Raw genomic sequence first — 23,758 nt, 5'->3', positions numbered from 1 at the left:
AGCCATTAGTGAGTGCAGTAATGGAAATATATGGGGGAAAGGAGTGGTTGCATTTAACTAGCCTGCAGAAATCAGATAACTCCACTCAGCACACAGGCACTTAGACATCAGACGGTGGTGATGGAAGCCTATATGTGTGTGTGTAAGAGTGAGAGAGAGAGGATGACGTGGATATAAATGTTAGAAGACAAGTGCATCTTCTGTTTTGGGGGGTGCCGTGCGTGCTGACATGATCATATCCAGTGACCAGAGGAGTTTGTGCCACAAATCAGAGACAGCGACCGGGGAACAAACGGCTTTTCTGTCCCTCTTGGCTAATTCTCACATTTTGCCCTCCCCTCTCTGTCCTCTTCTGTTCAGGCCTTCTCTCTCTCTCTCGCTCTCTCTCTCTCTCGTGCTTTTACATTGTCACTCCTCTCTCTTTCTGTGTTCTTCTGCAGCCTCAATCTTTCCCTCTGCCTCTTTTAATTTCTGTCATCTTGTCTTGTGCTTTCCAGCTCCTCCTCAGCCCTTTGCTCTGTCTCTAAAATTGCTCACTCTCTGTATCTCTCCTCTGTTGCTCATCATCCTCCATCTTCCTCCTTTCTCTCAATTTGTCTTTCTTTTGCTCCACTTCTCTCTCTTTCTCTCACAATATCCCTCCTTACTTCTTCGTTAATTAATCCCACAACCAGAGATAGAGTTCTGTAATCAATTTAGGGGTTTAGCAGCAGAGCTTGGTTTCATTCATTATGGCACACACACGCACACACACATACACACACACACACACAGATGTACATGTAAACACATTGCCTACAGTGTCATTCGTATATCAGCTTCTGCTTTCTGCTTTATTTCACTGAGCACCAGAGCCCTAAAAATAGCCTGTGCAGAGTTTATCAGGCCAAAACTATCTACCAACTCTTCCAAAATATTTAGCAACTCAGTACATCGGTAACAGAAATGAACATACATGAACATGAACATACTATACAGTTTACATTAAGGATGACTGATGCAAAACTGGAAAGGACACACTACATCTAATCACATGTGGAGATAAATTTTTAAAATCACACAGCAGTACTATAGTCACAACTCAAAAACAGGGCTTTCTCTAAATTGCAATCAGCTCTTCAGAGGAGCTCCTGACAGGCAGAATAATACAGTGTTTGGAGGCTGTGGTGTGGCTGGCTCTGAGGAAGCCCAGTGTGGCTGTGGCTACCGGCAGTAGCAGGGCAGGGGGTGGAAGTGGAGCCGCTTGTTTAGCAGACCCACCCTGACCGGCACAAAGGGGGGCAACGCCCTCCTCCACCACCAGTCAGCCCAGACAGCATCCTGATTGGCCGGCTGGATGACCTCTGATCCCGTCATATTGTGGTCCCAGCTGTCCCAACCCTCCCCCGTGTGTGTGTGTGTGTGTGTGTGTGTGTGTGTGTGTGTGTACAACAAAAGACAGCCAAGTCCTAATGCTGCAATCAGAGCAGGGGTAGAGGGGAAATGGTCTTAGGGGAAATAGTGTGTGTGTGTGTGTCTGTGTGTGTGTGTGTGTTGAATATGATCTAGTTGCAATTGCCTTACACTGTGTAGCAGCAATGATTACATCAGATCCATAAACAGCAGCTCTACTTCCTTCAGCCAAACCTAAAGCCTTCCACCCACTCCTGTCCTGAGCTACAACAAACTTTGCTTTAGTCCTCACCCCAGGCCAGACTGAGGGTTCAACTAGCCAAAATCCTAGTCCAAACCTGGACTTCCACTACTCCCAGTCCATGGCCAAACCTAGACTTCCACTGCTCCCAGTTCTAGCCCCAGTCCCGGTCCAAACTGATCACTGCCCTAGCCCACACCCCAGGCCAGACCTAGCCTTCCGCTAGTCCCAGCCTAAATCCTGGACCACCTGCTAAGACAGCTGCTGGGCCAGGCTGAGGGGCTGAGACACTCTGAGCCATGTCCCTATTCCCTTAATACTCCACATGTGACACACACACACACACACACACACACACACACACACACGTCTCTCTCTCATTGAGGCAGTGGGTCAGTGTGGACCACCCCTAACAGCATGACTGGCTCTCTGAGGAATGCCATGTCATGGAACAGATGGGAGTCTTACGGACAATAGAAATGCATACATTTACTAGCCCTATGGAGGCATGTGCCAACTCTGTGTGTGTGTGTGTGTGTGTGTGTATGTGTGTGTGTGATCCCTATCTCGCACTCATTTGAAAGCCACACTTTTCATGTTCCATGATGTTCCTGCTCATGCAAGGAAACCAATGAGAGAGATCACAGTGCACTGCAGCACTTTGCCCAGAGAAGGAAAAGCCCTGCAGAACTTTGAAGGTGATGCAATGAGCCCAAAGAGGAACAAGTTCACAGGAAAGCCAAAGAGCACGATGCAATATAGAGAGAGAGAGTGAGAGAGAAGGGGAGAGAGGGAGAGGGAGATAATCCTGCAGACAGCTAGAATTATGGGCATAGATATTCAAACTCAGGGCGCGTTTTCTCTATAGCCATGCCGTCCTGGTGGAAATACCTAGAAACACCGCCCCTCGATGATGCGTAAAGCAATCCTATCTATAAACCAAGCGTATAAAGTCAGTGTGACTCATTACAGCGCACTATTGCATCCTCAGAACAACTATGAAGTACTAAACATCCATCCCTGACGAAAAGGCACTATCATTTGCCTATAATTGTCCCTATAATATTCCCATTAAGACTACTGGGTCCTACATATACTTAACAATGAACTTACAGCTCATCGTAGCCTACTTAATGGCTGGATGTCCACTGGAAACATAATATTCTTATTGAGACTTTAAGTTTGCTGTGATATCCAATCAATATCGTACTCAAATTTACCCTGGCATTATATAGGTCTTTGGTGTTAGGGTTATTACGGATGTGAAACATCATCATCAAGCCCGGACCTGCCACAATTCATTCATTCCACACACATATTGGCCCATGGCAACATCCTCTTACAAGAACATTGCAGTGCAGTTGCATCTAAACATTACAAATACTGCCCACGGTCCCAATCCGAGGATACAACACCATTTTCTGCTCTTCGTGAACAGGCTGTGACAGCGTCATTCATTATTAAGACGTTGTCAGGTCTCCAAAATGCCCAATAAGTCTCGATAAATAAGGATGCCAGATTGGACCGAGATCGAGTAAACTCACCCAAGTGAATGACGGATTATCGACTCCCCGCACCTCCTCGTTGTGTAAAATCCAAGATCCCGGACGAAAATATATTAGGTTAGAGAATAATCTCTATTTTGTAATTTCACAAATTCTCTTCTCCTTCATCCACGCTATGGAAGCGATGTGTGAAGGCGATGTGGAGCCACAACTGAACCTTGTCGGTGCACAAAATTATAAAAAAAAAAAAAAAAAAAAAACAATAATAAAATAAAAAAATAAAGGATGTAGCCCACTACAGCGATGCACTTTCACTCATGCAAGAAAGAAAAAAACAAAAAAGGCCCACGGCGGGGTAATAAAGGGAGATTTCGATCAAATTGCTGTGTCTGTAGTAATCTCGGATGCTTTGGTTGTTGACTGTGCACTTACACTGGGCTGCTCTCCCCGGCTCCACCCGCTAACCCAGCCTTCCCAGTGCGCCCATTGGCACAGACGCCCGGACATGCAAATCCACTCTTCCCATTGATGTTTTCCAAAAAAAAAAAAAAAAAAAAAAAAACACCGCAGGTTACGCTGTTTCAGCCGCTCCACTGCGCCACCGTGCGGCAGTGGAGGCCTACGCACCAACTATGTCAGTGTGCCACACACTAATGATCCCTGTGGGGAAATCTCTGTTCTTGCACAGGATCAGCAGCGGCCACAGAGCAGTAGGGACCCAGTGCCTTGCTCAGAGGTGCCCCAGAAGCGTGAACCTGGGTCCTGTGGGCCACCGGCCAAGACAAGACCGGAGGGCAACAGCCAGTAGAAATATTATTTAGATGTAACTGTGCTCCTTCTGACACACAGCTTATGCTTGTGAGCTGGTGTGAGTGAAACAAATATTGGAAAGCTCTGCATGGTTGACCTTACACCTCTAATCTAATTCTCATAAATAAACTATAACAATTCTATGATACGTTTAAGGGCAAGATCCAAAATATCACAGCAAAACTACACATCTTGATAGGAAGATTGTAGTGATGCCACAGGATATAAAGTAAAATTAAAAACAATTCCATACAGCACAATGAGCATTAAGCCAGCAGTTAAGTCACGAAACAGAAAAATAACAGCATTGTCCCAGTTCTGCAGCAAGTTGAGTCTGCATAATATAAATGGCAAAGCCCAGCAGGCATAAGTGGGCTGCCAACCATCTCTTAATGATCACATTGAGGCCCCTATTAGGTCTTCACTGTTATAATGTTACATATATTTTTCATGAAGAGATGTCTACAATTAGAAAAACCTGCTGGATCTCACACTAAAGGTCTGTACATTTTTCTCTTCAGAAATGCAGTGTTAAAACTAAAATGTTCTCTCAGATGGAAAAAAAAATGTAGGTACCTTCTTAACGGATTCATGTTTTCCATTTCATAAATGAATTGGTCCTGGTAGAGATCAACATTCACCAGTCCAGTGTGTACCCTAATAAAAGGTCTGCTCGTGGGGCTAAAAAGGACCATTTCTATTCTCATAAAGTGAAGCCAGCTGCTTGTTACAAGCAGAGGAATGATCCAACTTTCCGTTGCGTGAAACTGCATGAGAAGAATGTCATTTCTTCTTCTCTCAGCATGTGCTGGAGTCATTAACTGTGGCCGATTCCCCAAACTCAGGAAAACAAACTTTGATTCTGATGTATTGTGCATCAGAGCCAACCTTACTGTAGAAATAGCTTAGCAGCTGTACTGTACAAAAGCATTCAACTGAGGGACACTGACAGCAAATGGCAAAACACTAGAGGAGAAGATCTCCGTCTCCATCAGGATTTTATGATCTTAGTGAGAGCCTGACGTCTCGGCCCCCATGGAGTGAGCAATAAAATTTTGTGAGCAGCTTTCAGACAAAGCACTGTGATGTACTAACAGGCTGATTGAAATCAAACAAGCTGCCTTGAAACAAAAATAGTTTCTGGGGAAAAAAAAAACAGATCAGCACTGCCATTACCTCAAGTCTTAGATTGTGTGTGCCAAATGCCAATACTATTGTATCATGTCACAACACAGTCAATATAAGAACAGGCTGGAGAGACAGTGTGAGGGGCTGGGATCAAATATGGCCTCAGAAAGTTCCAACACTGGAATGGAAAGATCGAAACGCTCTTCTTGACGCCTGTTGGCACAGTTCAACTAATGACCTGCAAGCCTCTCTTCCCTCTCACATTTTATTTAATATTTTATAGAAAACACCAAGCACAGCACAGAGTTTCGTACTGTTAACGGTTTACACACTATGTCAGATGGAAATGTTACTACAAATGAGATCTCAGTTGCAATGAGATTGACAGCATGTTATATTTTCATATCAAATATGATATATTTATTGCATGGGATTCCATCAGACTGTCTTTAGTAACTCCTATAACAATCTGATGTTCTAGTCTGCCATTACAAAGCATTCAGCAAAAAATCATTTTGCCAAAAAGCCAGAGCAGAGGGTCGTATTTGCACATGGACATTTTTGTAATATGACCTGCATCTCTTTGTGACACTAGACACCACCTCTCTTACAAACATGGGAAACCTCCCTCTGGAAATGAGTGGTAGCCAGAATAAATTTATTTAGCTAACCTTTTGTAGCTATAGGAGCACTGAAAGAAAATGTAAAAACTTGCCATTTGCACTACGAATTTGCACATGCAGTAATATTATGTTGGCATTTACAGTGGTCTTGTGTTGTGCATAAGCTGTGGCAGTGAGATGGAAACCACTGGGTCAAAGCAATAAAACACACAAATCTACACCCAAAACACATTAGATTATACTTTACCCTTTAACATACAGATATAACCAGTAATCCATTAGCCATTTGGGCTACAATTCTCACAAAAAGTCATCAAGATCAACCTGATAGTATTTATTTCATTCCATCACCATTATGCTTTAGTATTTATGTTTATCTATACATCTTGTGGTTTCATCAAGCCCCCGATGTACTTCTGCACCACAGTTAGTCGACACCGCTGCAGTAAAGCAGAGAAATCGAGTCACGGAGAGACAGGCTGCATGAGATACTCCGGTTCTTTTCAGTCTCAGGCTGTTGTTAGTGGACTGTAACATTGAGGGGAGAGAGGCAGAGAAAATCAGGCACACCCATGGTCCACAGCAGTACACACTGTACACAGGCACAGCCAGTCACATCTCTTGAAATGATGCAGAGTCTTACGTCAGGCCATGGCCTACAGGAGTTGGGTTATGTTTACAACCTCTTGGCCTTGTCCTGGAGTTGAGACATCTTATGAAATGTCTCACAATTTAGGGATTCAATCCTTCACTCACTCTGTCCCTTTACTTGCCTTCTGAATAAACCTAGGCTGGATGTGGGCAGTGAAATTGTGCCTGAGCTCCTAAACGTGGGCCTGTGCTGCCTGTGCTGCCTGCCTCCTCTGGTTGTAGGCGTTGTACACGTCGAGGAACATGTTCCGGCAGGCGATGCGCGCTTTCAGCTTGGAGCAGATGAGGAAGGAGCCGGCCATCTTGCGGTGGAGAGAGTAGGTCTCCTCGGGCGGCGGGGTGAGGCGGTGGCGCAGCATGACGGGTATAAGGCTCTGAATGCGCTGGGTGGTGCTCTGCGTACCGAAGTCGAAGGGCTCTGAGGAGGCGAAGGCTTCACCCAGGATCATCACTGCCTCCACGTGGGCGTCCTGGAAGGCCTGGGGGGGAGGGAGGGACAGGTGTTGACATGGATATTTGTATGTAGAGTGAGACTTGTTACCTGAAACCCAAAAAGCCGCTATACAGCTTTCTTTTACGGCAAAAGCTCGAATTCAGAGAGGTAGTTGCTACTATGTAAATGCATATACAGCCCAAGGAACAGTAAACATAGACACTTTGGCCCATGTTTTTTGAGTAGATACACTATGAGGCAGTTTGAAGAAGAGTGTCCACTTTAGAGGCATCACCTAAAACAAGGGTGGGCAATAAATCAGTGTTATATTGATGTTATGATATGAAACTAGATACCATCTGGGATTTTGAATATCATAATATTGTGATATAGCATAAGTTTGCTTTTCCTGGTTTTAAAAGCTGCATTACAGTAAAGTGATATAATTTTCTGACCTTACCTGACTGCTCTAGCTGTTCTATTACTTGCCTTTACTCACTTTGTTATTATATAAGCATCATATCGATACGTTGTGAAAGCATCAATAGTCATCCCCACAGTATCATCACAATATCAATATTGAGGTATTTGTGCAAAAATATTGTGATATTTGATATTTTGATTTTCCATACCACCCAGCCCTAGCCTAAAGATGTCAATGTGTAGCCATATTTACCAAACCAAAAGTGATTCCTCTCTCTGTATTTTCTTCTTAGGAATCCACTGCCACTATCCTCATCCTTAATGTTTAATTATCATGTAATATACCAATACATAAGGTAATGCTAAAACAAAGAAAACACTAAAAGGGACTTGGAGATGTTAGGCCCAACAGTGAGAATTAATCTGTTAGTTTTACAGTTGTTTAAAGCACAATAATTGTCTAAGTGCAAAAATCAGAGCATCGCCACTAAAATCTAATCAATTGTTCCTTGGCTTAAGGCCTGTCTGTCCATCATGGACATCTGTTCACACATTTTGAGATCAAGAGCTGACAAAACTAGCGGGGGTGACAACATAACCTCGTTGATGGAGGTAAAAATAAATGGAGAGAAAAGGAGAGAGAAAGGAAGCAATTATACACTTGGGCTGTAGGGAAAACAGCACAGAGCACAGGGAGCCAGACTGAGGCAGGAATAGAGAAAAATAAATGGAGAAGACAGAAGAGGCAGCGAAGGATAAACCCCATCAAAAATGAATGAGTGCAGCAGAGTGAGCAGAGACTAAAATATCCTACCTTGGCCTCGAAGCCTGTCAGGAACTTCAGGTCCTTCGATTTGGAGAGAACAGTGGCTCGATCGCCCACGGAGGCTGCATGCACCACCTGAACACACAACACACGTAAGGACTTGACGACTGCAGTATGAGAGAGGACTGATACGGTAATCATGTTTATTTAAAGGGTGTTCCATTAAGCCCAAAGCATACTGAAGTGGCTCCTATTAGCTGAGAGTGTGGGCATGCATGGGACTGTGTGTGAAAATGCAGTGTTATCATTTTTCCAAAGCTGCTGCAAAATTTAGCCAAAGACACTGAGGCTTAATTATTTAAAATCGTGCTGCATAAATCATGTTGTGTGGTTCGCTGATTAAGTGCGTTATAAATTTCTGATCGCTTGGTACCTCTATATAGTCATCTGTGAATGACTCTGGGTAATCTCTGCAGGCACCAAAGTCCAACAGAATGACCTAGAAACAAGACAAAAGTTAGTATAAAACAAAACATGGGGAAATTAAGGATAACAGAACATGATGCAGCTGCTAAAGACACAAAATTACAGGGTGATGAATCATGCTTATCACTGCTGTTTGGGCTTTTTTTTGTGCCTATTTCAGATTCAGAAAACGTGTCTACCACATAGTGACTGAAAACTGTCTTTGATGAGGGGCTTATAAAACACACAAACATACACAAATGAGGAAATCACAGAAAACACATTAAATTCCCTACCACCATAAAAGAAATACTGAGCAGAATAATAAAAAAGTGTAAGTGTAGTAGCTACTTAATTGGCATTGTTTAAAGAGTTTTTGTGAGTTTTTGTGCACTGTTCACTGAAAATACAATCCAAAATACAAAGCTGAAACTAGTAATGAGACCCTTCATTCTCAATGATTTGCTTAATGACTGGATTAGAGAGCCTTTGAAGGGTTTAAGATTTTAATTTTAAAACATTTGAAAGAAAACCCACTTCTAAGCTGATCCATGGTGTGTGTGTGTGTGTGTGTGTGCATAACTCCCTCACCGTGTTGGTGTCTGCGTTGTAGAAGAAGTTGGCCCAGTTGGGATCTGTCTGCATGAACCTGAACTCAAAAAGCTCCCTGAGACACAGCTGGAGGATGTTGAAACATATCTGGAGAGGAGAGGAAGAGGAAGAGGTCAATTTGTCTTCCTTTTTTAGACAAGTCCCTCTGTCACCTCAACAGTTTATTCCCATTCGCAAGGTGGTTCAAAGTAAACCTTTGGTGTATTAAAGAACTTTTTAGTCTTGTTCTTTTTTCACCTGAATAAACAGCAATGTAAAATACTGTCTGCATCACTGGGCTGATTCTGACAAGAAAACAAGATCTCTAAAACTAAAATTCAGTTCCAGTGCTTTATTTTTGATGTACTCAAGACCGTTTGAGGCACTGATTTAAAATATTTAAGATATTTTGCTCATATGCTGTCACTCTAATCAACCAGCTGTCTTAGGACTCAAACCCACTCACACACTATTTCTGACCACTTCACAGCTCCTACAGAGCTGCCTGTCAGCCTTTTACTTGTTTATGTTTGTTGCTTTTCCAGTTATTACCCACTGCAGCGTTTGCATGTTACAATACTTTTCAGTGTCAAATAACATGTCAATGGGCTGTCCTGCACATAATCTATTTCACACATCTAATCCTGTTCAGTTTAGTGCCTCATGGTCCACTGGCCTGAAATGCTGCTTGACACTGTGTCCAAAGATGTTGCCACACTGTTTGTTATGCTCACATGTGGATAAATTATGGATGAAGGCTGCATATTTGTGCAGTGAGAAGAACTTTTCAGTCTACCCAGTACTGGTACCTTTACACTGTATGTGAGGTCCTGTTGCTCCTGTACAGTGTATTGTGTTACTAAGAAAAGCTGCCAACACCTTATGCCCAGGCAACACTGTCTACCTGAGCAGTGCGTGTGCACCGTGGAACCTCTCAATTTTCATTTCGGCGCCCATATTAAACAGATTAGAGCAGCCACACAGCCTGCGTGAGCAGTGCGTCTCAGACGCAGCTCGAGCCTCACCGAAGCGGCGCATCAGCTAGAGTTTCAACGTGGTGCTCAGCAAGAACAAAGAGGGAAAATGATCTGCTGATAGTCATATGGACAGCATTCCAGCAACATTACAAAACTGACACCCTTCAATAATATCTATATGTGTAGAACACGGCACAGACATGAAAGTCTTTGTTTTTAACTATTCTAGCAATTAGGTTGAGAGAGTCGAGGCTACACCTGGCTGGGTTTTCAGGGATGCTGAACACAGCAGTGGCCAGTCTCAAAGGTAAACTCATTGTAAAAAGACAGCGCTGTCAGTAGCAGCACTGCAGCAGCACTGCTGTCTATGTGGACACGACACACATGCATGCTGCAGCAGTTCAGCGAGGCAGCCATCACCTACAGGTAGAGGTAACCAGTCTGGCCTAAATGTTAGTTTGGTACTGATCATTGAAGGACAGTGGATTTCCTGAAAAGCTTCCAAACATTTTCATAAAACAACAGCAGCAGGAGCAGTGCAATTCAGCAAAGTCATCCAGTGCGTAGTTTCTACTATGGCCATGATATAAAATTCTTTGACCTTTCCTTCATTTTCCATAACTAGATTGGAGCACATTTGTAATTTAAAAAGGTTATTCCTTCAAGGTTTGTTGAGGTGATTTAGTGTTCAACCTTTCCACAGGGGTGAACGATCTAGTTTCCTATACAGCTGGGCCCGCTGTGTGAAATAAAGCTGGAAATCAGTGTAATGAATGTGTAAAACAAATGGTTAAAAGCATTCAGCTATGTTCCTGGAAAGTGACCTATTTGTCAAATCCCGTGATATTCACCACCTTCCCCTGAGAATTTATCGTATTCCCTGATTTCCAGGTGTAGAAAGCTCGCAAAATGCCATGACATTACAAAAATCCCATGACCAGTGGTGCCCCTGTGCCTGTGACTGGTGGGTCACCCCTACCTGGTTCCTGGTCTCCTGGTCCAGGTCCACACAGCGGTCAAGTGGGACACCCTGAACCAGCTCCATAGCCAGCACCCTGCGGCCTGACAGCTCATCTATCACCTCGGGGACTTGGAAGAATTCATCTCCCTCCAGCAGGGACCTGGGGACCGAGGAAAACAAAACACAATCAGATTTAAAAAAAAAAAAAAAAAAAAACAGGTTGTATTACCAGAAGAGATGCCACATTCATTGTATTTGCAGGCTGAATAGAGCTGTTGAAGTAAAAAATGAACTGAACTGTGTGGCACATTGACAACATACCATCAGTGCCATTTAAGTGCACCTAAAACCTCTGTATGGAATTAGAAATTTGTTGCACAATGTGTATTCACAGATAGCTTAGACAGCTAAATAATGTGGCATAACACACTGTTTCTGTCTGCATGCCAATAAACTACATGACTAAATATATAACATATAAATACTAACCCAAGGACCTCAATCACAAAAAAGGCTCTTGCACACAAATGCGGCATTTAGCAACAAATTCAAACAAATGTGATTCAGTATAAATTGATCTCCAAATCAGTGTTATAAGTATTTTCTTGAATATATCTTCATATATAAAAAACAAAAATAAATACTAATCTCCATTTGTATATCAGTAACGAAAACAATATACATAATATTTACTCATTACATCATTAAAATCTCCTACTTTTAAAGGACTCGGAAGAGATCTACATATACGTATGCATGTTGGAGGAGCAGCAACCACTCAGTGAAAGATCCTTACAATTATAGAGATAAAGAATTCCTGAAATTTGATGCTCAACTCAGTTTGGTTTCTAGTCTGTGGAGTTAAACGGTACAACATCCAGTCGGCCAGGTTCACGTGTTTGTGGAAGGTTTATGGTCGGATGCTCCCCAGAAACCCACCTGAACTTCTTGGCACACTCCGCTTCCCTCTTATAGTCGCACTCCCACGCCAGCTCTCTCTGGAGTACCTCTAAGCTGCTGTCTGCAAACAGGCCTGCGGAAAAATAAATAGTGCAAAACTCAGTGGGGAAAGCTGAAGAAACACACAGAGACTCACACCTTCGCGCACACAACGGCATGGCTGCTGCAAACGAATGCTACATGGAAAGACTCACAGGATGGTCACAGGTCTGTATTGATGGGAAAATATTATAACAGGTGGCGTGATTTCAACAAAACCTGCAGCGTTACACAGCCAAGACATATAATGCAGTGTGTTCCGTCATGCCCTTTATTTTTGGATATGCTTCATGTCTCTTCCAATTTCTTTCTCAACAGCCCTAGTTGCAAAAGGAGCATCTTCCTGAGATAAGGTGACACGGCCTTTTGCACAATCATATGTCTTGTCTGCCTTCACACTTTAACCCGTCTCTTCCATTTTATCTACCGTCTCCCCCTCATGACTCAAAGAGAGCTTGCAGCAGTCCACACTATGGTTGGGTAATGTCAGCTGAACTGGCACCTGACAAAGCCCACAGTGAAACATCCAGACTAATTTGTTCAAAGGACTAGGAAATAAATTACTGTATTTTAATTTAAAGATCTGCTTTAATTAAAAAAAAAAAAAAAACTCAGTAGTTTTAATTAGGTATTATAAGCTGCTTAAAATTAGTGTAGGAAGCTAAACAGGTCATACTTCCCTCTCTAATATCCATTTTTTATTCCTGTGAAAATGTACACAAATTTCTCCTTCAAACAACTACATATATATTCTCACCAAAAATTACATTTTACAAGATTACATTTGAAAACATCATGATAACATAATAATTTACCTTCACACAATACTAATTTTTACTGCATACATGTGGTGCTTGAACACACCACAATGTAACTCAATGCAACCTCTAATGATAATGAGAAGCATTATCACTTTCAGTGTGCATAAAGGTGTGGCTGCGGCTCAGTGAGACCCTGATCTCTGTCCCAACTCTGAGCTGAGCAGGGATCTTCATGTAGATCCTGTTCAGTGCTGACTTGTCGGACGACTCGGTGGAGATTCAATTCTTTTGTGTTGGTGGTCGGTTTGTTTGTCAGTGACAGCACCTGTTTACTGTTTACACACCGCAACAGGTATTAATGCTGGTGTGACTGGGGCAATGATCGCTACTGCAGGAACAACTGCAGAACCTCCCGAGCATATTATTCTGAACATGATCCCCGGGGAAATCCCAGCAAATAAGTAATAAATACATTTTGTATGTTATAGCAGAGACACTGGAATTGTAACATTTTTTTGTCTGGAGCAGGTGGGCTTTTGAAACATAATATATCATAGACACCCTGGTAAGGCATTGGCGATGGAAGATGATATCGTCCATCAGCTCAACCCTAGTTCACACAGGACACTTGGGCAGAATATCAAATCCACAAATGCCAAATCAATATTTTTGTCCTTGTGGAGAAAAACCTTCCCAAGCTGTAGTTTGAGATGGGCTGTGCAATGGACATCTTGCACAGAATCAATTAAAGACTGCTTTTCATTTTCACTGCTGTTTTATCACGCTCTGTGCCACAGCCAAGGGCTGTTTGGGCGTGATGTGCCATTCTCGAGCTGAATATGGGGGCTTCCCATTCATTTCATTCATTCAAAGTGACTATCTGATAAATACATGACTGGTGAGCAAAATGCTGGGATTTTTATCTGTCCTCTGTTCTTGTACTCTTTTGTTTTAGAATTGTGCTTCAGCTGTTAAATATTATGTCAAAAACATCAAGAATGACAGAAAAATACATGACAACGAAAACTGATAAAGACCCTTGGTCATCTGTGGGCCATAGACGCATGCAGCTGATCCCTGGCACACATCATTTACAAATGAACACTGACAATCTGGTGGTCTAATTAAGATGATCTGCTGTTCAGTGTGGTGTCGCTGAACCCTGCATCACAAGTTTCTACCTGCACAGGCTCCATCCTCGGACCTAGAGGAGCTCTCTACAGTGTCATGCTGAATCATCTTGTTTTATGACTTAGACTGTACATTAATGATCAGGAGGATGTGTGCCTACTGGTCCAATTGTGCATATACACATGGGGGGGAGCGAAGTGTGCTCTACGCCTGATTTTTTAAGCATGCTTCCCTTAATGTGTAGGAAGTGTTAAAAAGATGTTTTGTCTTCAGTACTAATGCCACTGTATTTCCATTTGTTACAACAGATGATTTAATCTTAATGGTAACAGCAATTCTTGACTAAAATGGAAAGGTTTAGATCACGTGTCAAACCATGTGCCATGGATTCCACCAGGTGATTTCACTGATCACCTCATCTTGAACCAGAGAGAAGGGACTACACAGTGAAATCACCTGGTGGAGTTTTAGTTGCAATGAAAACCTGCAGCCTCTTGGCCCTCCATGGCACATGGTTCAACATCCCTGAAAACAAGGCAGCAGTACACACATCAGCCCGTACAAACGATGTCGTCCACCTCACAGTCAGACATTAACAAATGTGCCACCTTTTCTTAAACTGTTATTGAAGCGCCCCCCTTGGGCCAACTGATGTAATTCTGAAAATGCTGGGATACAGTGATGAAATGCAAATGATATGCTACGTAAGTATTAGTAAGCGACCAAAGGTTAAGATTTTCTGATCCAATTGCATAGCTGAGTTAAAAGTTTGGAAAATGACAATTAGAGGAGATGTGTGACATAAAATGATAGATATATCCTTGCTTGTGTGTGTGCCTGTCTTTGTGAGGGCTTTAGAGATGTTTCTAAAGCCCTGATGAAGACCTTCATTGGTTGAAACATGATGCCTTTCTTAATGATTCTCTTAACTGAAGGTCTTCACCAAGGATTTAGAAATGTTTCTAATCAACAGATTAGAAACATTTATAAAATATAGTATAAAATGAGCCAGGGTAATCTAAATAAAGAGGCACATAGAAATACATTAATGAAATTAGACAAAATGTTTCACATTGAAACTAAGATCTCACAATTTCAAATTTAGGGCTATTTAATGACTTTTAAGGCCTGATATTTGCAAAGTTGACTTTAAGACATTTTAAGACTTTTTAAGGGCCTGCTGACACCCTGATCAGCCATTGGCAATGAAAGATGATATTATCCATCAGCCCAACCCTAGGTCAGGCCCTCAGAAACCTTTCTTAAGTTCTGATGAAGACCTTCAGTGGTCAAAACATGTTGGGTTTTTATTATTTCCTTTCTCGCCGCCACATCCCCTGTTATTTGGAGTCCCTGAATCACCATCTTAAGTACTGTTTCCTCCGTTTTCAAGAGCACTTAAACACATGTTTTTCTATTTCTGTGAAGTTTTCTATTGAAAAATAAAAGAAATTTGTAATTTTACCTTCTGGCAGGACAACACTCATTTTCAGTACTGACATCAGGTTGTTGATGTCACTGTGGATGCTTTCTGCCACTCCTGGGTACTGAGGACAGACACAAATCAAATCAAAATAATATAGCTACATCTGAAAAAAATGAAATAACAGATAGAAAAAAATGTAGAGAGAGAGAAAGGCTGTGAAAACTCCTACCTGAATTTTCATTGCAATTTCTCTACCATCTTTTAAGACCCCATGATGAACCTGGCCAATGGAAGCTGCAGCAAATGGTTTATCTTCAAAGGATGACAGCTTCTCTCTCCACTTTGCTCCAAGCTCCTCATCGAGAACTTTCTATACACACAAACGTGCACCAAGTTAGCAATACGGAAATGATTCTGGCATTTTAATGACCACCATGGGTCTTACTCAAAGTACAAGCTTCAAATTTTGAACTGCAAGGACTCAAAACAGAACATCAACAATTACTTTTATCACTATAATTTTACCAAATTTTTTGCCCATTTTTCACCTATCTTAAAAACAAGAGAGCTGACAGTATACAATCAAGAGACAAAAATGAGTAGAGTGAGATGTACGAGCTTGAGATGAGATATGAAGCCATGCTGTTGTCAGAACGCAGTATAACCAGATGACCAAGTGGCCTAGCAGGGACAGTTCATATTGATAAATACAGCCGTAACAGCCTCGCTTACGTTCATCTGCCAGATGGGCATGAAGTCTGCGCTCTGTCGCACCCTCTCAAAGATCTTCTGCAGCTGGGGGTTGATGAAGGAATTGTCTGGAGGGACAACATGAACAAACTATCAGAAGAGGGTTTTTACTGGCCAGAAATTCTCTGAGGATATCTGAACAGCATCAACAAGCATTTGAAAAACTACACTCTCTACCTTGTATGCTGAGCATCTGTCCGATTTTGAGCGCAGCTCCACGGACCTTACACAGTGTGTTCACTATTCTCTCTGCATTGGCCTCTGACAGGAGAGGAGAGTCTAGCAGGGCACCCATTTCTATGAAACACACAAACACAACAAGGATTACGACCGGTGATACTACTGGGAGAACAATGCTGCTCATTATATTTGAGGGTCAGGAAGGGAAGCCGCATGACAGCAGACAGAGTCGGCTACTATTTTTAGTGGCCTAAACGAGCAGCTTGTTAACAACAGTGTGTAAACACTGGGGCACTGGTATACCATTAAGTACTGTTCATTTAACAGAGATTTGAGTCTTTGTTAAAACTCTTGTTAACAAGCTTGTTAACAGGTTTGATGTAGAGCCAATCCACTGGCTGACAGGTGCTCACACACTGGAAACATCTCCGGGGCCGACCAGCTGACCATCTGTCTGCGGGATTTGCCAAGTAGGCACTAGACCACAGGACAGTTTATGGGACAGGAGGGGAGAACACCAGAGGACTAGGGAGGAGGAGTCAGGACAGGAGAGGAGATCTTTACCTCCTGGTCGTTTGCCTCCCAGCGACTGCTTTGCCACCTCTGCAATGGCACCAAGCCCCAGCCCGACTGCCAGTCCTGTGGAGGACACACACAGAAACAACTAATGAGTTCAATTTGGGAGCTTTTAGCTAGGAGCACTTACCATATGCTTGGGGGAAGCCCTGGTTTGACTCCTGCTGCTCCTGATCCTTGAGAACTGAAGACAAGTTAACGACATGCCCTTCCCATTCCTTGCAAACAAGGATAGTTGTTATGGTTGTCAAAGGAGGGAAGAGTCTGACTCATTCAATTCCCCATCCAACCTCCCCAAAATACCTTCAGACGACAATTTCAACAGAATGCACTGAGTGGAGCTCAGACAAAAAAAAAAACATAATAATTAAAAATTTAATACCACAATAAAATATGCAAAATGTCTAAAGGATGCCCATTTTCAGTCTGCCTGTAGAATGTGACAAATCCCAGGAAAAAAAAATAACAGACTAAAATAAACAGCTAGGCAGACACAAACACATCTTTGTGTACCTATCATTAAAATAACAGTGGTGATATTGAACCCTGACCATTATTTTTTCAAGGAAACACTCGAGGGGAAGAAAATACCAAACACAAACAACAGTTTGGCTGAACTTTCTATGAAGCCGATCTTCATGAAGCAGCTTAAGGAGATTTACTTAGAATTAATGTGTTCATCTATACAGATCAATAGGTCAAAAAATGTATTAACATTTAAACAAAACGTTTCATACCAATACAGTAGTCATATTACAGAGCATTGCTTTAGACATGAGAGACACAGAGGTGAAATGACAGTACAGCTCATTACAAAGACATTTTCATGTATGGGTTTTTCTGAACTGCAGACATGAAAACTCCTTCAGAATTATATTATTCACTTCACCATATGAGTCTGTATTACAGCACTTCATAATATGCTTTCAGTGTAAGTATAATACAGGTAAAACACTGCCTTGTAGAGTTATGTAATTCCTTAGCAGATGATTCAGGGGAGACAGTGGGAGTATGACATTACAGCTGAAGAATATGATAATATTATGCTGTGCACTATATTTACTGCACACTGAAGGCTTGCAAGATATTTTTACTGCTTTTTCCTGCTGTGTTTTGTAATCAGGAATAGGAAGGTATATGAACAATGTACATTGCCAAGATGTGTATGTATGCAGCTAAAATAAGAGTTGTATAAGCAAAACTGTAAGATGCATTAAGTGTGTTGCTCTTACCACCAAAGTTAACCAGCCTGCTGATTCTTGTAGCTGGCACCTTCCTTTCTCGGGCACGGTCACTCAGCTGGGGAAGAAATTCCATACCTCAGTAAGAATAATAAAATATATTTCATATTTTTTCCAGGTATGTGTTTGGAGTTAATGTGTTTGAGCAAATCTAAGCTATACTGAAAGAGAAAACTAGATTTAATTTAAAAATATTGAATGAAAAATACACTATTCCTGTGCCATGGGACAGAGCTCTTGAGAGAGTACCCTTGACTTATGTCATAAAGGTAAACACACACACACACACACACACACACACACACACACACATGCACACATACCTTCACAGTGACATACATTACATAACATGGATCTACTCAAAATAAGGTCCTCGCACCTGTTGATAGTTCATCTTTAACACATACTAGAATGAATAATACGACAAGCCAATGACCACTAGTGTACTACTATGAATATGTAACTATATCCCTTCAACACGTATGCAAACAAGAGACAAAATACATCCATCACAATGCAAAGAAAGATGTCCCTGTTATCTAGCCTGGACAAAATAAATATTTCAAATGGAATCCATCAGCTCTGTTGAATACGCTGACCTTACATGAAAAAATAAAACCAAGATCAGATCACAGACATATGACACACATAAGTCTGTGATATCTCATCCAAGAGGCACTGGAAAAAGATTACAAATTGTTTATTCCTAAGATGTGCACTGTTTCATCGTCTAAATTCAGGCTGTAAATCTAGCCAACAAACCAACCTTCTGTCTGACTGGTCTGACCAGAGCCTGCTTGGCCTCCCTGGCCTTCTTGATGTCCTCTGGTGTGAGTCTGGCCACCACCGTGTCATGGACAAACCTAGTCTGGTAGCAGCGATGCTGGAGGCCAGAGGCAGCGTGGAGGAATCGGGCGCTCTGCCCTGGCCAGCCTGCGCCTCCTGGAGCCGCCCCTGAGGCAGGAGGCACTCCTATGGCGAGGAGAAGAGGAGGTGTAAATTATAGTTTGTCTTGCCGAACATGTGATGTGGTAACAAGTCTGAAAGACATGAAAGGTCCTACACACTCTTCAGCCCTGCGCAATACTTTATAAAGTGAACAAGACAAACCTTTAACAATCATTCTTGGAAATCAATTATCAAATTTTCTTGCTGTCACGTATCTGTATGTTATCCACTGCTAATAAGACAGACTTGAGGATACCTGTTGGCATTTCTGCTGTGGCCCCAGCTCCAGCCTGGTTTTGTCCAGCTGTGTCAGGGGGGAAGTCAGACCCTACAGCCCACCTGGCCGCTTCGTCAGGGTCCATCTCCTCCCAGCCCTCCGCATCCGGAAACACGTCCTCCTTTATAGACTGTTGCTACAGGAAGAGGAGAGTTGAATCAACAGTTTAGCCGAATGTGTTACTGCACATGCATGTACATTAACCATGTCGTGGGTACACACAATTTGTGATACTGCTGCTGAAAAAACATGACAGGAATGTGTAGACACAGTGAGAACTGCAGACCCGACACTGTGATATATTGGTGATAAGCACAGTTGCAGATGTAAAACTGACCAAGAGATTCAATGTTCAGTATCACATCTCGATCTGAGTTGTCTCTCTTTGGCCGTCTGTTAAAGAGTGCTACAGCTAATAAAATAAAGAGATAAGACAATCTAACAAATGATGACTAACTCCTCTTCTGTTGTTGTTACGCCATATAGTTACAAACTAATCTCACAAGCTCCACTTTAGTTTTGACTGACATAAGTAGAAAGAAAGATTTAATTGCTGAGATTTTGATTAATGTAAATAAACCAAATGATTTGCTCAAAACAACACCTTATTTTTAAATAATGTATATTAGAGTACATAAATATTATTATGTGTCTATAATCAAATATTTGTTTACAGCGATGAGCATCACCTTTTCCATTTAACTTTTTTTTAAATAATGAGATTTGGCGAGCAGTGTGCGGGAGTTTTTTGTTCTGAATATTGCCGGTCTCCGGTTTTCTCCTACGCACCTGCCGACCTACAGGTGTGCAAAAGTAAATAATAGTAAATAATGAGATTTGTCATTCCAATAACTGCAACACTGTAAAATTAAGTATATAGGGCTGGTAAATGGACAAAATCAAAGATCACAATCTCTTTTGAATACCACTATATCGATATTGTGACCATATTGTAGAGATGACTTCTGGTGCTTTCATAAGATATTTTCACACAAGAGATTCTTGATAAACAGTCATTAGTAATGTGGATATGATGACCAAGGCGGTAGAGGCAAATAACAGAGCAGCTACAACAGTTTAATAAGATCAAAAAATTTGCAATGCCTTTACTGTTACGCAGCCTTTAAAACCAGGAGGAGACAACACCTGTGCCACATCACAATATCACAATCTAGTCTCATATCACAGCATCAATATAAAATGGACATACTGGCCAGCCTTATTACATAGAGCATAAACAGGTGAGTAGGAATTATGGCAGTGACCCACCTCTACAGCAGCAGTATTAAACCATGGAGGACCAACTGTATGCAGGTTTTCATTCCCACAAAACACTAATGCAGCTGATTTCACTGCTTAGCTCCTCCCCTCTGGCTGAAGCTGTGAAATCACCTGATGCTTTCATTACTTAGAATAAAAACCTTCAGATTCTAGACCCTCAGTGGTTGACGCACACGATTTCTGCTGTCATTTAGACAAGCATTTGCTCTTGTGTTTGTGTACACTGACTTCACAACAACACTGAATCAAGCAAATTCCTGCTGCATGAACATGAACTGGGCACAGAATCACAGGTTTGCAGGATCCTATCTGCACCTCCCTCTCCAAATGGCCTGGCACCAGAGTACATTACAGACCTTTTTGTGCCTTATAAACCCAAAGAACCCTCAGGTCTGTTGATCAAGCTCCGTTGGCTGTTCCAAAGTCAAGGCTGAAAACAAAAGGTGACGACGCCTTTACAACTGGAGCCACTAGACTTTGGAACAGCCTTCCTGTTAATATAAAAACAACTGAATGCGTCACCTTGTGTAAATCCCATTTAAAAAAACACACTTTATGATAGACTTGCTTTACTGATTCTTGGTTTATCATAGCCTTATACTTGTACTTTAACCTGGGCTGTTCAATTTGCTCCTTATATGGCTTTATTTAACTTTTTTTGTCTTTTATCTATTTTCTTACTTTGTGTGGTATTATTGTTTGTCCTCGGTTCTGTTGAACAGCACTTTGGGCTCTGCTACTTGAAAGATGCTGTATAACAAATGTATAATGCATAATCCTCACCACATTGCTGTTTCCCATCACTGTGCCCACCAGTCCTTCCACCACGTCTTGAGCAGCTTTGACTCCGGCACCCAGGGTGGAGTTACAGGCCATCAGTCTGAGCTGCTCCCCCTGGGTGGTGACCAGGGCAGAGCCAACTTTACCTGCCCCACGGAGCACCTGCAGGACCTCAGAGAGCATCACTGCACACAGACACAGAGGACAAAGAGAAGAGGAGTAAGATGGTGTAAGATGAGGAACAGTTTCAGAGACACACCCACCACATCCTCACATGGAAAGCACAAGTAATCCAACATCAATACAGTGATTCTGGATCAATTTCTATTCAATCTATATTCTGCACGTTAAGTGACCTCACCTTGAATGTGACTGGCTGCCCATGTTTAAAGACACACTACCTAACAGCGCGTGAACACGTGTCATTTCACCCCTTGGACACTGCAACTAATAACAGCAAATTTAAAAGCAACCACCTGAGTAAAGTTTAATTTTTAGCAGTAATTAGTTAGTAAAATTAGCATGTTACTTATCCAGCTCCTGTGTTGAGTCTTGACCATGTTGTGTAACGGCAAAGCTAGCTAAGGACAGAGGCTAGCAAACACTAAAGGCAGCGTCGCCTCACGATTACAAACTGCTCTCATCCTTTTCAGTGTAAAATTATTGAATTTGACACTGACACAAATTCACTCACTTTTTGTAAACCTGTGTTTTCCAGTGTTTTCTCCTCTGCTGGTTCAGGCGTCCTCTTCTACCACTGACTGAGGCTGTAGCTGTTTTGCAACGCTTCAGCACCCGGAAGTTCAAATTTGACAGACGTGACTGTCCCGCAACCACAGCCCGCCCTTTGATGAGAAGGCGGGACCTAACGTGCCCGGCTGGTCCAATCAGAACAGACGCGTCTCTAAACAAATGAACGGGCGCGTTTCCTGACGTTATTGGGGTTTACAGGATGATGGACGTCTGAAGTGCAGCTGTCGAGCCAGTGAAACCCATATAAGGCGGGGCTAACACCGAACACTGTCCAATCAGAGTCCCTTTAGGGCGTGGCGTTTCGGACCATCACTAAACGCACGTGCAGACATATGAAATTACAAAATCGTAAGACAAGGTGGTTCAGTTGCAGCTGTTAGGCAGAAATATACAGTTATACAACTTCCATATGTCCTTCATATACCTTATGCAAAGTGAAGATGATTTAAAAGGACAGGCTGCCTGCAGGTTATAGAGTTTGAAGTGGTTGTGAGGTTTAAACATGCATAAAACAGAGTGGTAAACAAACAAAACATAAACAAGGTTGCATACATACACAGTTGGGAATTGATTAATCTTGCAGTGAAGGGGTTGACAGAAAAAAAGTACAACTAAACAAATCTGTCAAAAAAAATAAAATAACAATGCACATGTAGTGATAGAGGATTGTATATTTAGTGGAAGCATAAACAATCTGCAGATGTATGTGAGGTGTCACTCTTTAATATTTAATGAAGATTACTGAAAAGTGAGACCTCAGAGGCATGAAGGTTTCATTCTAGTTGCTGTTGAAGTTGAACATCCCAGGCTAGGGCAGGTAAAACAGCAGCACAATGCAAGCCTGGTTATTTTGTCTGCAAATAATTCTTGGCATTGGCTTTACCCTGCAGGGGGAAAACCAGATGGGTCGACTTTATCACAAGACAGTGTCAGGCAATTTAGAAGTAATAAAAGGTAACAAGATTACGCAAGCCGGACCGATACTTCAGTGTGCATCCAAACAGTTTTCACTCTGCTGTTTCATGTTCCTACAGCGTGCATGTTGGTGGGTATGTACACCGGTGTGAAATTCAACATGAGTGAGTGCTTGCCCAAAGTGACACTGACTATAGTGTGTGTGTGTGTGTGTGTGTGTGTGTGTGTGTGTGTGTGTGTGTGTGTGTGTGTGTTGGTCTGCTTGCTTTTAACAGCTTCTCTGCCTTTTAATCACCTCCTTGCAGGACAGTAGAGCCTGTCAGCCCTCGTTGTGTCATCCATAACTGAATACATCAAGCAAACACACATACCAGACACTCTAGATGATATTACAACTTAACCTCTTGTGTGTCCAGTTAGATTACCCCATGATCTACCTGGATTTTCATACATGCATGTTCCAGCAGGGGGCTGCCAGTGATGGATGGGACGCTCAGTGATGTTATTACAGGCCAGCCCTGCTCAGGCAGTCCAGCAAAAAATCACACCAATTTCTGGCGCCTTCTGTTTTGTCACAACAGGCAAACTCCCACCCATCTGCTACTCCAAGCAGTTTAAAGTAAATGCTAAGCATTATTTGTAAATGGCTTTTCACCCAGGTCTTGTGAGCAGACCTCTGTCCCAGTCCAGCACTAACAAGATTCCTGCTGTCCGAAGTAGTCCAGCATGATTGCGACTACAGAGGTGGCGATGAGCAAACACTTTCAAGAGTGT

General features: G+C 42.2%; 2 protein-coding genes across 2 annotated transcripts in view; both read right to left on the bottom strand.

Moving 5' to 3' along the window:
• numbl (NUMB like endocytic adaptor protein) overlaps nt 1–3,358 on the bottom strand; it is a 64,735-nt gene extending 61,377 nt beyond the window's left edge. The window contains exon 1 of the mRNA XM_030066233.1: nt 3,178–3,358. The gene's annotated coding sequence lies outside the window, so the exon portion shown is untranslated. The remainder of the gene's footprint in view (nt 1–3,177) is intronic.
• A 1,969-nt stretch (nt 3,359–5,327) lies between these two features.
• coq8b (coenzyme Q8B) lies at nt 5,328–22,128 on the bottom strand. Its single transcript, XM_030066234.1, has 16 exons — nt 22,011–22,128; nt 21,320–21,501; nt 19,235–19,391; nt 18,797–19,002; nt 18,022–18,088; nt 16,778–16,852; nt 16,211–16,330; nt 16,016–16,101; nt 15,513–15,653; nt 15,323–15,404; nt 11,906–11,999; nt 10,985–11,126; nt 9,029–9,136; nt 8,406–8,471; nt 8,021–8,107; nt 5,328–6,829 (listed from the first exon to the last, which is right to left on the bottom strand). Coding segments are annotated over exons 1-16 (1,920 nt in total). The 5' UTR covers nt 22,012–22,128; the 3' UTR covers nt 5,328–6,523.
• Nucleotides 22,129–23,758: the final 1,630 nt, after the last annotated feature.

The sequence above is a fragment of the Myripristis murdjan genome, chromosome 13 (assembly GCF_902150065.1).
Source record: "Myripristis murdjan chromosome 13, fMyrMur1.1, whole genome shotgun sequence".
Lineage (NCBI taxonomy): Eukaryota > Metazoa > Chordata > Actinopteri > Holocentriformes > Holocentridae > Myripristis > Myripristis murdjan.
Note: the sequence above shows the minus strand (reverse complement) of the source record. Positions and strands in the feature narration are given on the sequence as shown.